General features: G+C 38.4%; 1 protein-coding gene across 1 annotated transcript; it reads right to left on the bottom strand.

Moving 5' to 3' along the window:
* Window positions 1-626: 626 nt before the first annotated feature.
* SRSF12 (serine and arginine rich splicing factor 12) lies at window positions 627-16733 on the bottom strand. The gene is made up of 5 exons (XM_069065124.1): window positions 16457-16733; window positions 10306-10412; window positions 8860-8961; window positions 8551-8689; window positions 627-2912 (listed from the first exon to the last, which is right to left on the bottom strand). Exons 1-5 carry the CDS (start codon window positions 16519-16521, stop codon window positions 2579-2581), a joined length of 747 nt encoding a protein of 248 aa, XP_068921225.1. The 5' UTR covers window positions 16522-16733; the 3' UTR covers window positions 627-2578.
* Window positions 16734-18117: the final 1384 nt, after the last annotated feature.

Here is an 18117-nt window from a genome sequence, read left to right on the forward strand (position 1 = left end):
TTTCACAGACTTACCAATTATAAAAACTGAGACAGAGTACCAACAGGATAGGAAGTGGGAAAAACTGCTTTAGGTTACCCTGTTCACTCAAAAGTATATATGACTATTTATAAGAGACAAAACTTATAACATTATTTGGCTTATATTTAAAACTAAGATTTTAGAATTATGGTGCTATTCAAATTTTAAGGTATTTGAGCAATATACCATAAATTCTCATTTATATTTCATTGCTATAAAATATTTTGCCCATGTGAGAATATATGATTCACTGGAAAAGACTCCGATGTTGGGAAATATTGAAGGCAAAAGGAAAAGGAGATGGCGGGGATGAGACGAACAGTGTCATGGAAGCATGAACTTGGACAGACTTTGGGAGACAGTGGAAAACAGAAGGACTTGGCGTGCTATGATGCCTGGAGTCACAAAGAGTCAGATACAACTGAATTACTGAACAAGAAGTTACTGATCAAGCATTTACTTTATGGATGTATTATGCCTTAAACAGTAAATATAGCTTGCTATAATTGCACTAGATCATTCCAGTTCAGACAGAATTTGTGAATCAATGCTTGTCCATTACTTAAAATTTTTATAAAGCTGAAAGTTTCTGAAAATACACAAAGTTCTAAGAAAAAAGGAATTTTTATTCAAAATAAAATGAACAGAAGAATATTATTTGCTAAAAAAATGTAATTTATTAAAAAGAATCTTTTTCGTAAAGCACAGACTGGCATACTAGGCAAAAAAAATACTTAAACTTTTTTCGCAAAGGTTCAAGAATGCAATTTAACATAGCACACAAGCAGAGCTATATAAATACATCATTATGGTACTGTACTTGACAAAATTTAAGCTCCTTGAGGGCAGGGACTGTTTCATTTTTGTTTTGTATCCCAAGTGCCTGGTACATAATAGGCACTTAATAAATGCTTGCTGATATTTAAAAATAAATTATCATAAATAATACTACCACCAAGAAAGTTTCTCTAACACGTAAACTAAAAATACTTTTTAAAAAAAGTTCTTGATTTTATTAACTGCAAAAGCAAATAATGTAAACAAAGTTAACTGTTGGAAAAATGGGAACAGCACAGTATTTTCAAAATACTTCAGTATTTTTTTTTGCAAAAGCTACTTTTTACATTTTTTAATTCAGCATGCTATACAACCTTATGTAATGAGGCAGAGCTGGCCTCAGGGAAACAAAGGCTAGATAGAGACACAGGTCCCACCTCTAACACATACTGGTTGCATGATTATGGACAAGTAGCTTAATGTCACAGTACCCAATTAGCTGTCTCAGACTGCAAGTTGGCAGAGCCAAGTGCTGATCTGTACTAGTAGAATTTCCTCAGTGGAAGTTCCACATGCCAATGAAATCACCTATCTGATCCCTCCTGAAATACAAAGTTATATTTCAAGTTCATATAGAACTGAATGTCATTTTAATGCCAATTAATCTACATTATCCTACCAAATATATATTTAATATTCTTTGATAAGGTTACCTCCTTTTGAATTCTTGGCCTTGTTGTGAATACTGCTAACAAGGATAGTAAAAACTACCTTATATTTTGTAACATGGGAAGGTATTCACCAGAAATTGGTGTAAGATTAAAACACTGGAGTGGAAACATTACAACAGTGGAACACATGATCTGGTGCATCTTATCAAACTGAAATTTTTGAGCATGGCCCTGGGGATCTGCTATCTTAAGCCTCGCTTACCTAAATTTAGAGACATTCACCCCCCAACCCCCAAATTTACCATCAGGTTACAAAACGTTAGGGCCATGGCATCTAATGAACAGTGTATCAAATTTCATATATTACAATCTGCATCAATGAAAAGTGTACCCACATCAATGAAGTAACCGCCCTGTGAAGTCTTTTAAGTATGCAAAAGCATTTTGGAAAGGTAAAAGTGCTATACCAATGTGTAGCATTATTATTTAAGATAATAATAATATAGAATATATGAAATGAATTTATAAATTATTTCAATGTCACTTATTTCCTTTGAAAAATACTCTTACCACACATGTGAAAGTATTGTTTGAAAAGCGAGGCACATTGAAATGGAAAGGAAAAGAACAACTGGTTTGTATGTAAGATTATGAAACTGATAAAAACAACAATAGCTAGCATTTACACAGTGCTTTAAAGTCTGCAAAGCACTTCACAAATATATCATTTTATCCTCACCACAACCAGCGGGAGGTAGGTACTATTATTATCCCCATTTTACAGATGAAGAAACTGAGGCAGACAGAGGTTAGGTGACTTGCCCAGAGTGACATAGCTAATTACATGTGTGAGGCCAGATTTTAACTCAAGTCTTCTTTACTATAGTAAGGAAGTTTCATTTAGCACAAAACAAAACATAACGTTATTTATAGTATCTGCAGTGATGCTGAGGCCAAATATAATAATCCAAAGCAAGATATATATTTACTACTTTTATATGCCCAAAATAATAGTGGCCCACATTACAGCTATGAAGAATTTTATTTAACAAAAGTTCTGTCTCATAATGAAAGTCTAAGTATGTGTAGAGACATCTTCTGATGTTATTTCACCAATTGTTTTTATGATGGTAGCCCCGAGACTGTGCTTTAGTTTCAGAATTAGTGTGTCTTTGGGGAGATTTTGATGGGGATCTTGCTAGTGAATCAAAATGTCTTCCATCTGATCTTGATTTTGCACCTGAGGTGGTCTGCCTCTGAGGTGAACTTGATTGTGATTTGCCCACAGATGTGGTCCTTTTTTGTAAGGACTCAGATCTTGACCGTCGTCTAGAACTCGAATTTCTTCTAGGGGACCTTGATTTCCTTCCTGAGGTAGAATGCCTTGTTAATGAGTTAGATCGAGATTTAGATCGGCTATAAGAAAGTTCCCTACGACGAGACCTGCAAATATCCAAAATATTAGTGTACATATTTTACAAGAAGAAATGATTAGACTAGGAAATAACATTTTCAAAGTTGCATAATAAACTCTCTAGGTATTAAGATCTTTGGAAAGCTGATCGGTAATTAATATTTTTTAAGATGATAAAGGCCTATAACATAAGCAATGACCAAAAAATATTTCTCCCTATATAATGTGGACAGAGTAAGGATATTAATAGGATTAAAATGTAGCATGAAATATTTATGTTAAGAAGTTTCCTGACAATAGGATTTAATAAAATTGAAAGAACAAAATCTTATCTTTAGAGGATCTTCAAGACAGATGCTCATTAGTATGGAACAACTAAGATGTGGTCATGTCCAATGGCAAGTGGATGGAGTCTTTTCTAACTCTATGAATCTATGAATATTTGGGGTGGTTCATTCTCTCCAGTCATGCACTAGGCTTAATTTCCACTGAGGGTGGGGAGGAGTATTATTATTGAAGTCAATGCTACAATTATTATTAGCAAAATTAATATGAATTGTTACATTCTTAACTGCATCTCTCCCTTTTTTGATAGCTTAGTTTGGGATTTGTTAATTAAATGAGGCCCAACAACTTTGGAAAAATTTGACATTTTAGGACACAAAAAGAAGAGCATGCATTTTGCACCAAGTCTAGGGATTATTATTCAGTAAGATAAAACTGTTGCATGGCACAAACAACAACAGCTCCCAGAGCACTTTACATTTTGAAAAATGTGCTTTAACGTGTTTTATAAGGAAAACAAACTATCCAAAGCTCTATCAGATCTGACATACAACAAACAGCATAGTCACATCTCCATTAAGCTACTAAATGCTACTTTAAGCAAAGTTGTATCCATAGTAATTTGAAATGCTAGAGATAATTTCCTGGGAAGATAAAGCCACCAGTGATATCTGAAGTTAGCGTATTTGATATTAGTGTTTCCTTTTTGTGTTTCAGGTCAATAAAATCAATGTTTGAATTTACTCTTTAGCAAATGATTAATGCTACAAGACTAGCTCTGTTTATGTATATATCAATGAAACTGAAAATATACAGGCCATTTTAGAAACTGATGGAAAAACTTTCTTCACACAAGGATACTCTTACCATGAGTCAAGGTGGGTCATGCCCTCTTAGTCTCCTTAGATACTTTGTTTTAAAACAGGGCAAGGAAGTGTAGTAAATCTATGAAGACTGTACTGTTGCTGCCTCTAAATAATCAAAAGAGACGTCCCCTAATAGCAAGCCATGGCCATAGCCAAGTGATGGTTCTTCCATTCTCTTTATATCATTCTTATTAGCATATATACCCAAATGCTAAAGTATTACTAACTTTAATTTATGACCAATTAATTCTGTAAGTGTTTTATATTTTTTACAGTGACAAATTATAAAAATAAAGTCCTATATGTTATTATTTTTCATTGCTCTGTATATTGATTGTATTGGGATTTTTTTTGCTTTTTTTTTTTGGGGAAGAGGAAAGGCAGGGCAATTGGGGTTAAGTGACTTGCCCAAGGTCACATAGCTAGTAGGTGTTAAGTGTCTGAGGCCGGATTTGAACTCGGGTCCTCCTGATTCCAGGGTCAGTGCTCTATTCACTTCGTGACCCAGCCACCCCCTTGATTGTGTTTTTATCTCAGAGAATGGGTAGTACACAATCAATATTTGTCCATGGGTACAAAGTTGTATAGAAAGAGGTGCTGGTAAAATTCTTGGGGAGGGGAGGAAATGGCAGTCTTCAAAAAGAAAATAAACTGATTCCTTATTTCACACAAAATTAAAAAAATATCCATTCCAATTATTCTATAACTACAGAGACATTAAAGTGCTATCACACTTGAAGATACTACTTGGTCAACATAGTAGCAGCTAATACAGTACTTTAAGAGTTGCATAGAACTTTGCAAATATCTTATTTGATCCTCTCAACAACCCTGAGAAGTATATACTATTATTATCCCCACTTTACAGATGAGGAAACTGAGGCAGAGGTTAAGTGACTTGCCCAGGGTCACATAGCTAGTAAGAATCTGAGGACAGATTTGAACTTGGTCTTTCTGATGCCAAGTCCAGCACTCTATCCATGCTGCACCTGCCTATTCTCAAAGAGCTCAAAAACAAATATGAATGCTACTCATTGACTTACGAATGCATCACAGAATTCTACATACAAATAGAAAAATAACAAGTAATATTCAGGATAGTTACTGTGAATAAATAGTAAGACAGCTGGAATATACAGTCTTGTTATTTCTTGCTTTACAAATTCACTAAATAATCCCTGCTAAGGATAATATTTTATCAGAAATAAATTCCTTATTAGCAAAATACTGGTAAGTTATCATCAATCCTTCCAAAACACTGACAACAACAATAATAATGACAGGATTATATATCACTAAGGCTTGCAAAACACTCTACAAAAATTATCTCATTCTATCCTCACAGCAGTCTGGGAGATAAGCACTATTATTATCTCCATGAAATTAGATAATATTTGTAAAGCATTTAGCCGACACTGAATAAATACTTAATCCCTTCTTCCCCTTCCATGTTTTACAGATAAGGAAACTGAGGCAGACAACAGTTAAGTGATTTGCCCGGGATCATATAGTTGATAAGTATCTGAGGACAAATTTGAAGTCAGATCTTCTAGGCTCTGAGTCCAGTACTCTATCCATTGTGGAATCTAGCTGCCATTCAAATGAGCTATTTCTATCTTCCAAAATACACACTATAGTTGAGATTTCATATTTCCCAATAACTTTAATTCTCTGAATAGGATAAATGCACATTAATTTTTAGCTTTTCATCTTTCACAAATAACACTGTGTTATACTAGAGGTTTTTAAGCAGAAGCTGGGTGTCCACTTTCCAGGTAAGCTATGCTGGGAAATTTTTTGGCTACAGGTTGGACTAGATGGTTACTGAGATCCCATCTAACTTGGAAATTCTGTGATTCTTATGAGTTGTTAGAGATCTAAAAAGTTTTCTGAAAAGTTTTATTTTAAAAATATTGTTCTCCTTTCCAACTTCTAACTTTTAGAATCCCTGCCTTCTTTTAAGATTTAGCTCAATTGCCAACTCCTCCATGTCTTTCCCGATTTAGTACCATTCCTAACTACTTCCCATTTACTCTACATTTATCCTGTATGTTCTGATTTATATTTTTGGTCTCCCCAATTAGAATGTAAGTTCCTTGAGGGCAGGGATCCTTCATCCCTCGCTATCTTCTCAAGCAAATTCCCCCTCTATTACCCTTAGTTTCTCACTAATCTTCAATCTGTCCAAATTTGCTGGCTCCTCCCTATCTCCTCAATCCTTAAAAAAAAGGAGAGGAAAGCTAGGTGGCACAGTTAACAGAACACCAGCCCTGGAGTCAGGAAGACCTGAGTTCAAATCTGGCCTCAGACACTTAGCACTTACTAGCCATGTGACCTTGGGCAAGTCACTTAATCCCAACTGCTCTGCCTTCCCCCTCCAAAAAGCAAAAAACAAAACCAAAAAACCCTCACTTTATGCTATCATAGCTAATAGCAATAGCCCTATAGCTCTCCTCTCTTTTGTGTTTAAACTCTTGGGGAAGGTTGTTTAGAATCAATGCATCTAATTAGATTTTAAACCCTCTGCAATCTAGCTTCCAACATCTTCATTAGGCTGAAACTGCTCTCTCCAAAGTCGTCAATGATCTCTTAACTGCCAAATATAATGGCTTCTTTTCTTTTTTTTTTTCTTTTAAGCAACTGGGGTTAAGTAACTTGCTCGAGGTTACATGGCCAGGTGTTTCTGGGTGGGTGCTAAGTGTCTGAGCCCAGATTCAATCCCAGGTCATCCCGACTCTGGGGCCAGTGCTCTTACTCGCTGTGCTACCTGGCCACCCCATAATGGCTTCTTTTCAATCCTTCTCTTTCTTATCCTCTCTGTGAGCTCTAACACTACTGATCACTCCCTTCTCCAGATGTCTGCAACACTTCTCTCCTGGTCTTTTGCAATCTCTTTGATCTTCCTCTAAGTGGAAAGAGTCAAACAAAATGCACTTCTGAGTGTTCCCAAACCAGATTAAAATCTAACTGAGAAATATCTGAATTAAATAAAAATACAACACAACATAGATAATGGGGGTGGCTAGGTGGTGCAGTGAATAGAGCACCAGCCCTGGAATCAGGAGGACCTGAGTTCAAATTTGACCTTAGACATTTAACACAAAAAACCAGCCGTGTGACCTTGGGCAAGTCATTTAACCCCAATTGCCCTGCCTTCCCCCCTCTTGAAAAAAAAAAAAGAACATAGATAATGTTAATATGTGGTTTTCTAAGTTAATAAGTGGCCTGCGGGGATCTTTATGTATTATTCTATGGCAGCATTACTAGTTGAGTTTGACATTACTGCTGTAGGTCATGCCCACTAACCAGATGTATACTGTGGATCTGTCCTGGGTTCTTATTTCTTCTTCCTCTATATTATATACTTTGGTGATCTCAGCAGCTCCCGCAGGTTCAACTATGCATGTTAAACTACATATCCAGCCCTAAACTCTCTCCAGAGCTCTAGTGTCACATCACTAAGTGACTACTGTACATTTCAAACTGGATGTCCCATTTGAGGCACCTCAAATTTAACATGTCAAAAACTGAACTCATTATCTTCCCCCCAAAATCCTTTTCTCAACTTCCCAATTACTGTCAAGGCATCACCATTCTCCCAGTCACCCAGGCTCACAACCTCAGTGTCTTCCTTGACTCCTCTCTTACGCCATAATCTGTTACCAAGTCTTGTCATTTTTACCTTCACAACATCTCTCCCATATATCCTCTTTTCTCCAATCACACAACAATCACCCCGATGCAGGATCTTATCACTGGAAACCTAGCACCAGACACCATGGCAATACCTTATTGGTGGGTCTTCCTGCCTCAAGTCTCTCTCCACTCCAATCCATCCTCCATTCAGTTGCCAAAGTGATCTTCCTTTAAATTGCAGGTATGACCACTTCATTTCCCTCTACTCAATAAACTACACTGGCTTCCTATTAACTCTAGGATCAAATATAAAATACTTTGTTTGCATTTTAAAATTCTTCACAATCTGGCCCCTTCCTACCTTTCCAAATATAAAAAGTTATACTTTATTTTCCATTCTTGTACTTTATGATCTAGTGACACTGGTCTTCTTGTTCTTCCCATGTGAAACTCCGTATCTCAACTGTCTTTCACTACTTGCCCTCCATGGCTAGAGTGATTTGCCTCCTTGCTTCTTTTGAGACTCAAGCTTAAACTCCAACAAGGCTTTCCTAGTTCCTCCCCTCCCCTCCTCCACCTATTTTAAGAGGTTCACATTCAATCTCTAATCAAACCAAGTTAACAAATGTTTGCTAAGCACATGTGTATATCACTCAATAAGCCTTAATAATTTATGTATTTTATGCATAAAAGTAAAATATATGAGCATATTTGTTGTCCTTTCTGCCAAAGCAACCTCATTAATAAACCTAAAAAGAATGACTAATGAAGCATGCCTTCAAACTTTGTATGTACTCAAGGGTTTACATTCATGTTTAAAATGCCATGCTCCACCCCATACCAAGATGGTGCCTTCTGAAACTATTTACACCTTACATACTCTTTAAGGCTATCAGATCGTCGCCTGCTTCTTCCCCATGAAGAACTTCTACTTCGAGTCCTTCTGCTGTGGCTTCTTGATCTTCTATGTTCACTTGGAGAACAAGGGTGGCGTTCTTTTGATTTCATTTGGCCTGGTGCTAGAATTTGAAGAACATTACTGTAAAATAATTCAACACTATAAAGCTTCAAAAATAGCTATATATCTGGTCTAGTTAATCATTATGAAAGAATTTTAAGCAAAAAGATCTATTATTCCTGAAACTATAATTTTGCATAGCAAGTAAACTATATGTTTATCTACACTTACTTTTGCGATCACCTTGTGCAAACTGTATTTCAATTTGACGACCACATACCCACTTTCTATTGAGGTTATAAAGAGCATCTTCTGCATCACGGACATCTTCAAATATGACTAGCTGTTAAGGACACTTTGAACATCAAAGTATACAATGAAATAATTTTTAAAGTAATTTTCACATGCCAAATGAAAAGGAAATACCAAGTAAAAAATTAAGCTTGTTACTTTACAAGAACATAATCAGTTAAATATTAATTATGTCTTTACCATGGAAACTACAAGGTCCTGTGATTTTCAAGACAATGTGAATAGGTAGATGAGAAATTAATTTTTGACTAATAGAATAATGTTTGAATATCCCTTATACGAACCAATGTAGTTTCAGTGTATATGGTCAACTAGGAACATGCTACTTGGGAAAAATATATTTCAATAATAAATAGCATCATAACATGAATCTTTAGGTCTTAGTCTTATAAGGGATCCATCAGGTTTTTTTTAATAGAAAACCAAAACATGATAGACCTTACTCTGAAATTAAAATTATAGAAGACCTTTGATTATGGATTTTAGGGGCCATTACATTCTAGAACAACATTTTCACACAGACAATGCAGGCCAAAATATATTTTATATAGAAATTAATTTGATCTAATGAAAATGGTAATGTTTATCCTTGTGCCTGTCACTTTAAGTATATTTTTATATCTTAATATATAGGAAACATAAAATTAAGGTACATACAGCCTAAATTATATCTTGAAATATGTATAATACTAACAGTAAATTCCCTTATCTATTTACACTATATAGTACCAATCCATTTAATTATAATGGAATGTAGAAAAAGTACCAAATAAGTAAATTTTAGGACACCATTGACTAATTTAATCAAATATCAGAGAACAGGAAAAGCTAAAGAAAGATGATACAAAAAAGAGACTTTGGCAATTACCTCAATGTCACTTGATCTTGAACCTTGACCTTTACTCTTTAGGGCTTGAAAGATGGACTTTATAAGAGCTGCAGAACCAACCAAATCAGACTTGGCTTTGAATCTGGAATTCTGAGTAAATGTAGGAAAGCCGAAGCCTCAACTTGGTGCTGGCTTTGTCTTTTGCTTGATAAAGACTTCCCCTCTTCCAGTTTTCTTTTTATCTGTTTCCACCCTCCCTCTTTATTCCTTGACGCTTGAACTTTAAGGTGTCTTTTGGCTTGCCTGCTTGGTTTATGCTTGGACTCTATCTAACAGGTTGATTCAAACTTTGGGGTGCTTGCCAGCTACTGTGGACTGCTTTAGATTTTCTGAGACAAAGAAATAAATACATTTAGTTAGGACATATTAATCTTGTCAAATATTCCCCTGAATACATATATGTCTACGTGTAGACATACACATATGTGTACACGCAGACACATGTACCAATACACACACAGAGTGAAATAAAGGATATTGTACGTAAGCAAATCCTCTTGGGCGGCGAGTGTAGAAGTCAAGTGGAATGTATACGTCTACTATAGGGCCATATCGACCAAATTCACGTCGCAAGTCCTCAGGCCTGAAGTATTTTAGAAATAAGGCAAAGAAATAGGAATATAACTGTGTTACAGCAGTTTGCTTACAGAAATCCAGTTGTAACACTTGTATTGATCCTTCTAGAACAAGAGTCCTTAACCTGGGGTCCACGGATCCCTGTGGATAGATTTCAGGAGGTAGTTGGTCTTAAATGGGAAAAAATATATATCTTTATTTTCACTAATTTCTAATTGGAATTTAGTATTTCCTTTAATTATGAAATCAGACAACAAAACTAGTACCTGTACTAGTACTCTGTCACTAACAGAGATCATATACAGTTTCATATCATATTATAGTTGTTGCTCTCTTGAAATATCTTTATGCTATTCATTACTTCAAAATTACTGTAGTTCTTAGACCCATGGTTAGATTGCATGAAATCTCAGTCTTCCTATATACAGGTTGCATTTCAGTATAATTGGTTTCCTCTGTAATCCTACATTATTTTATTTTATACATTTTAAAAACATTATTCTAAGAATGGGTCCAAAGACTTTACCAATCTGCCAAAAGGGTCCATGACACAAAAAAGGTAAGGAACCTGTTTTAGAAGGAAGGCATACTTTCTAAATCATCTATATGTTAAAATGTTCTTCCTATCATGCAAAGGACTGTTAAGTAGCCAATTATTCATACAAGAAGTCAATATTTTCATCATATAGTTAATACTATCATTTATATCCATTTGCCTAAGCATAATAAGCCAGATTTATCTTAATCAACAAGCATTATTAAGTACCTGCTATGTAGCAGAGACTGTGCCAAGTGTTGAGAATATAAGTACAAAGAATGAAACAATTCCTCCTCAAAAGTTTACATTCTAATGGGGAAGGCAACAAATACATACACAAGTATATACCAGCATGAATAAATACAAGGTAATTTGAGAGAGGGGGCACTAGCAGTTGGGAGCAGATCAGGAAAGGATTCATATAGATGGTGCTTAAACTGAATCATGTAGAAAAGGAATCTATGAAACAGAGGTGAGAATAGTGTTAGTTTACCCCTGGAATGGATGAACGGCTAGCAAAAAAGGCATTAAGATGAGAAATGGAGTGATACGTATGAGGAACAGAGAGAAGGCCAGTTTGGGTACATTACAGAGTGAATGAGGAAGAAAGATGAGAGTGAAAACTTAGGTCAGTGCCAGGTTGTAAAGGGCTTTAAAAGATAAACAGAGAAGGTTATATTTTATCCTAGAAGTAATTGGAAGCCATTGGAGTTGACTGAGTATGAAGTGATATGGTCAATCTTTCCTTAATGAAAATTACTTTGGCAACTATTCAGGGTGGAATACAGATGGGAGAGACTTGAGGCAGAGAGACCAATCACAAAGCTATTATAATAATTTGGGAAAGAGGGTATGAGGGTGTAAAGTTAGGTGGTAGCCATACAAGTGGAGAGAAAGGGTTGGGACCAAGAGATATTACAGAAGTAGGAAAATCAAGATTTGGCAACTGATTGGGTATATGTGGTGAAAAAGAGTGAGGAGTCAAAGATAATGTGGAGATTATGAGCCTGGATGATTGGAAATATGGTGATGCCTTCAAAGGAAGCTGGGAAATTTGGAAAAAGTAGGGGGAGTAAAATCTTGAGTCCTATTTGGGCATGTTGAATTTGAGATATGTCTGGGACATCCAGTATAAAATATCTAATAGGCATCTGATGACAAGGGAATTACAGGGCAGAGACTTCAGACTAGATATATAGACCTATAAGTTAGGCATAGTGATGTTAAATAAACCCACAAGAGCTCATAAGAATATCAACAAGAGTAGTGTAGATAAAAAGATCTAGGACGAAATCCTGGGGAACACCCACAGTAAGGGGGTGTGAAATGGATGATGAGTCAGCAAAGGAGACTGAAGAGTCAAAGAGGTGAAAGGAAAAGTAGCACAACAAAAACCTAAAGGAGGAGAGTATAGAGGAGGATGGCCAACTCTGTCAAATGCAAAAGATGTGTTGAGAAGGATGATACAAAAAAAACCCCATCAAATTCAGCAACTAAGAGGTGAATGGCAACTTGGAAAGAACAATTTCATTTGAGTAATTAGAGTGGAAGCCAAATTGCAAAGGGTTGAGGAGTGGGTGAGAGAAGCAGTCAATAAGGATTTTTTTTCTAGGGAATTTGTCTGAGAAAGGGAGGAGAGATACAGCATAATCACTTAAAAGGATAGCAAGGTTCAATGAAGGGTTTTATTTTTTAAACTGGGGAGACATGGGCACATATGAAGGTATTAGAAAAAGAAATAATTATTACGAGGTTAAAGATTTTGGAGAGAAAGAAGATGCCTGAGATTACTAGAATTTGTCTTATTTTTAGTTATCAAATATTACCTTCATTTCACAAAATGTAATAGGCTTTCCTAATTAAAGGTTATAAAACTGAGGATATCAAGATCTATATGTGGCTATTAAAAACTTATCTATACAATAAAGCAAAAAATATCATTCTTCAAATGATAACCAATTTTTTTTTCTTTTTGGATGGGAGAAGGCAGGGCAATTGGGGTTAAGTGACTTGCCCAAGGTCACACAGCTGGTAAGTATTTCAAGTGTCTGAGACTGGCTTTGAATTCAGGGCCTCCTGACTCCAAGGCCGGTGCTCTATTTGCTGAGCCACCTAGCCGCCCCAATAACCAAATTTTTTAACCCATTTTGTGCCTACCTACCACTTTTCGACCTTGGGGGGATGGATAGAAAAGTAATAGAAGTTACTTTTCTTCATGGGGTTTACAATCTAGTTGAGACAAACTCAACATATGAAATAAATGTGAAACAACCAACTGTTAAAACTGCATGATACTGATGTGCACAACAGTAATTCGGAGTTCAGTGTGGGCTGAAGTAGTACAAGAAGCCTTTATGGAAGAGTTGAACTTTGAGCAACACATTAGTCAAAATGGAAATTAGAAATGAAATTTAGGTGAGTATAACATAGGGAACAGTATGAGCAAATGTGAGAATAAACACAAAGCGTATTTGGGACAGTGAAGAAATTGTTCTGACTAGAGTAGAAGGTGCTTGCTGGGGAACAGTGAGAAATAAGCTGGATAGGCAGCATGTGCTTAATTGTAATAGCCCTTAAAAGCCCTGCAGGGAGCAACTTTTTAGTTTGTGAATGAAAAAATCTGGCAAAAATGTTATTTTAGTAATAGCTAATTGTTAGCATCTATAAAATGAATTGCAGAAAGATATGGCAAACCACTCCAATATCTTTGCCCAAAAAACTGTAAATGGGGTCACAAGGAGTCCTACACAACTGAAACAACTGAACAATAGTTAACATTTATCTATAACTTTATGGTTTGCAAAATGCTTTCCAAGAAACAGTATGAAAAATGACCAGAAGACTAGAAACAGAGACCAGAAACTAAATGAGTTTTTATAGCAATCAAAGTGAAGGTTTGGAATGGAGTAGGAAAAGAGAGGAAAATGTGATTTTAAGAGACCTTTTGGGGGCAGCTAGGTGGCACAGTGAGTAGAACACCAGCCCCCGAGTCAGGAGGACCAGAGTTCAATTTCGACTTCAGACACTTAATACTTACTAGCCGTTTGACCTTGGGCAAGTCACTTAACCCCAACTACCCTGCCCTCCCCACTCCAAAAAAGAGAAAGAAAAAAAAAGAGAGACACCTTTCAGAGGAAGAAATGGCAATATTTGTTGAGAGACTATACATGTAAGGGAAAAAGGAAAGAAACACTAAAGGTATAGAGCTTGGGAAACTAGAGGAACAGTGTTACCACTAACAAAAGTGGAACACGTGGGAAAGTTTAGGGATGAAGAGGATAAATTCAGTTTCGAACATGCTTGAATGTCTTCATTATTATTATTTATTAGACTGAGAGCTCCTTGAAAGCAGGGATGAGCAGGGATTGTATTTCATTATTCTTTGTATTCCATGGCTTAGTTTAGTGTCTGGCACATTGTAGCTGCTTAATGTTTACTGGCTGACTGATACTATACATAGTTGGAAGTGTAAGATCTAGAGGTCAGAGGAGTGGTGCTGACTTGGGGGGCACAGTTGAATCTTCGAGATCTGAATTTATTAAAAGAGTGAACATACAGAGAGAAGCACAGAATTGAGGTCTGGGCATAAGGGAATACTAAGGTGTGGAGAGGCAGTCTAAGGAGTGAGAGATGAAGGGGCAGGGGAAGGGCAGGGGATCATTGTAATGGTGAAGAATAAGAAAAGAAAAATAATCAAAAGAGAAGGAGGTACAATCAGTAGGGTGAAAGAAAACCAGGAAAGCAAAATGTCACAAAGTCATGAAAAGAAAGTTTTAAGATTGTGGGTGATCAACAGGTTCAAGTGCTGTCAGCTATGCTTCCTCTCATATAATTATATCCTAACTTCAAGGAAAGTTGAAAACTTGTCAGATCAACCATGCCTAGGATCAAATTATCATCAAAGGTAATGATTATAAGTGAACAGACCATTTTATTCCTATACCTACAAACAAATAAAATCAATAAATTTCAAAGATATTTTCTCTCCTCCAACTCATCCAAAATAACAAAAAGACAAAACTCAACTTCTGTGGTTCCAACCCTATGGATAAAACCCAGAAGGAACCACATAATTCACACGAGGTGGTAAAGGTATTAGGACCCAATGCCACCACAGGGTATGGTTGCAATCCTCAGTTCTGGACCAGGGACCAAGTTATCTTTCCTGAATTACACTAAATTAGGTCTCACCTAGTTGATTCAAGACTTTTAGAAGGGAAATAAATGCTCATATTCCTCCAATTCAAACTAATTCTTTTATTTTGGAAATTTATGAGCTCAGTAGCATAGAACCCCTTTATAAGACTGATGTCAAGACAAGTTTAATATCCCATCAGATGTTATTTATCAGACTTTTATTGTATGAACTTATGGGGACATGATTTGATCTTCTTTATGTTGAAATTCATGCTATAATTGGATTACACTGTATGGATAAGTTCAAAGAAATGTGTTGAAATGGTGTTATTTTCGTTGAAGTGATTCATTAATACAAGAAGGCATAAATGTAACTACATATTACCACAGGTGGATTAGAAACATGAAGGAGTAATGGATGAGGACAGTGTTATACAGTGGAAAACCTGAAGCATTTGGACTCGGGGTTCACTTCTTAGTTCTGCCATTTACTATCCTGGGTAAATCACTTAAGCTCTCTGTACCTCAGTTTCCTCAGTAAAATGAAGGGGCTGGGCTAAACAACCTATAAAAATCTCGTTCCGTGCTAAATCAATACTCCCAGGAAGTAATAACCCGATAGTTCTTGTCATTCCTAGATTCCTCTTCACCTAACAGATTAAAACTTTCCATTTCATTGGGGGTGACATCAGAGCTGAAATTTGCACATCCACAAAAGAGCAAACGATCAGTTTAAAGGGAGTTTAAGAAAACTCCTGCTTATGAAGAGACAGCCTCCTTCCCAGGCCAGGGAAATGAAAACCAAGCCTGGCATGCAGGGGTAAGGGGTGGGGGGAGGTATGGTGAGAAGGGGGAAGATCGACCCGGGGTGTCGCATCCTTCGCTTTGGGGGCGGAGGTAAGGGAAAGAATCCGGCCTCGTTGCCAGGGTGCAGAGTGGGGTTGGGGTAGGAATGGAAGGGGCGGGCTCGTGCGCTCAGCATGCGGTGAGGGAAGCAGTCAGTCGATCCGGTTAGACCCCAGGGGCCCGGCCTGAGCCTCAAAGTCTGGAGGAGAGAGATGAGTCTTTTAAACCACTAGGGGCCTGGGGGTGCTATGGAGGGGCTGAGTCGGACGGGGGCCGAGGAGGCTCACGCAGCGGCCTGGAAGGCTCCGAGGCCGCTCTGGGCCCTCGCCTGGAAAGGGGCCTCGTTTCAGCAGACAGTCCGAGAGCCCCTTCTCCAGAAGAGGTAGGGGTATGGGGGAAGGGGAAGGTTCGGGCCCTGCCCTGGCCCCCGGTCCCATCTTCATCTTCCTCCTCCCCCTCCTCCTCGTTCGAGACCTCCGCCCCACCCCCCACCGCACTCCTGCCGGCTCCCAGAGCCGCCCCTTACTCACCTGGTGGCATCCGCGACATTCCTGACGAACAGGGAGGTGTTAGGGGGCCTGGTGTAGCGAGACATGATGCCCTCCGTCCTTCCTCTTGCCCGGCCTGACTGAGTGACCGACCGACTGAGAGACTGTCTCCCTCCCTCCCTCCTGGGAACCCCAGGCCGCTCTAACAGCTACACCTGTTCAGCTCGCCCTGCAAAGCGCCGGTTAAGGGGCGTGGGGGGTGGTGCGGTGGAGGCTCGAGAGCTCTGAGCCCGGGAGGAGGGGGGAGGGGGGCGTGGCGGGGACGAGCGTCGGGATGCGCGCGCGCGCCTGATATACGTCGGCCTAGAAAGAAGGGAAGGGGGCGAGCGTCGAGTTGCGGGCGCGCGCCCGTGAGACGTCCGAGTGGGGTCGGGGGCGACCTGGGAGCCCGCGCTCTGTTTGCAGCGGTCTGACGAGATCTGAAAGTCTACGCTGGCCACTGACCGTCCCCACCTCCTCCGCCTTTACACCCGGGCGGTGCCCGGGTGGCTGGTAACCCAGCCGTACATAGTTGAATGGGTGTGGGGGGAGGGGGAGTTCGGGAGTGAGTAGGGGCTTATCTGGAGTCAGTTACATCCTCGCCTTTACAGCTGTATGACCCTGGCAAGTCACTTAACCTCTATGTGTCCCAGCCTGAGCAGATGCTGATCCGTCTTCCTTGTGGGAGTTCCCCTGGAGCGATGAAATGACAGGTCACGTCGAGTGCAAAACCAAAACGGAACAAAAACAGTTTAGCTTTTCCTTGCTTCTGTATTCAGCAGTGAGTGTTGGGCTTTTGTAGTCAAGGGAGGAAGGAAGATTGACGGTGCTCTGCATTTCAGTTCTTGCCCCGTCTTCATCCCATCCCATCGTAATAAAAATAGATGCAGCCCACTGTCCCCTTTGAAATCCCTTTTAGTCATCCACTCTGGAAGTTCCTAGAGATCAGAGCACATAGGGGATTTAACAAATGACTCTTAGAGGGAAAGATAGTGAGGAGAGTGTTGGGGTAAAAGGTGCTGAATGTTACCTTTAATTGTCAAGTAGATAACTCTTATGGGTGCTGAGCAGCCTTCTTTTCCAGGTTTGGGATATATTTGGGGAAATGGGCTTAAATAATAAGGAAAAGGGCTGTAGAATTCAGATTCAGATTTTGACCAGGATTGTTTTAAATGAGGTTTGGGGGCTTTGGAGAATTTTGAGAATAATGCATAAGACAGTGAGTAAGCTACTCCTTGAATGTAAGTCAGGAACTTTGTGGAAGAAGTTTACCTTGACCAAGGTCAAGGACATTTTAAGAAAATTAGACATCTGCATTCACTGTTGGCTATATCTTGACAGTGAGTTTGAGGCAGCAGGAATGAGCAGGCATTGCAGTGGTAGACTTCTTTTGGCTTCTTGGGAGAATATTTCTGACATGACTAGGGAAAAAGATTGTGTCATCATTGTGCAACCGTCAAGGCAGAGTTTCTGGAGGGAAAGTCAAAGAAATTGCTCATCCATATCCAACACCACAGATAACTAGCAGGTGGAAATTTTCTTGTTAGTATTATCTCCTCCTGAAACTTACTACGGTACCACTTTAATACACCAGAATGGTAGTTTAATGGTTTGAAAGACATAATACTCCTTCTAAAGGGCCAGATTTATTTCCATTAAGTATA

This window comes from Petaurus breviceps, unplaced genomic scaffold, assembly GCF_028583685.1.
Source record: "Petaurus breviceps papuanus isolate PSGF00001 unplaced genomic scaffold, PetGlider_PUasm1.0 90667, whole genome shotgun sequence".
NCBI lineage: Eukaryota > Metazoa > Chordata > Mammalia > Diprotodontia > Petauridae > Petaurus > Petaurus breviceps.

Coding starts and splice junctions, on each gene's coding strand:
- SRSF12 (XM_069065124.1), bottom strand. CDS start 16,521: ATGTCTCGCTACACCAGGCCCCCTAACACCTCCCTGTTCGTCAGGAAT. Junction 10,413..16,456: donor AATGTCGCGGATGCCACCAG/GTGAGTAAGGGG, acceptor AAAATACTTCAG/GCCTGAGGACTTGCGACGTG. Junction 2,913..8,550: donor CGATCTGATAGCCTTAAAGA/GTATGTAAGGTG, acceptor GGATATTTGCAG/GTCTCGTCGTAGGGAACTTT.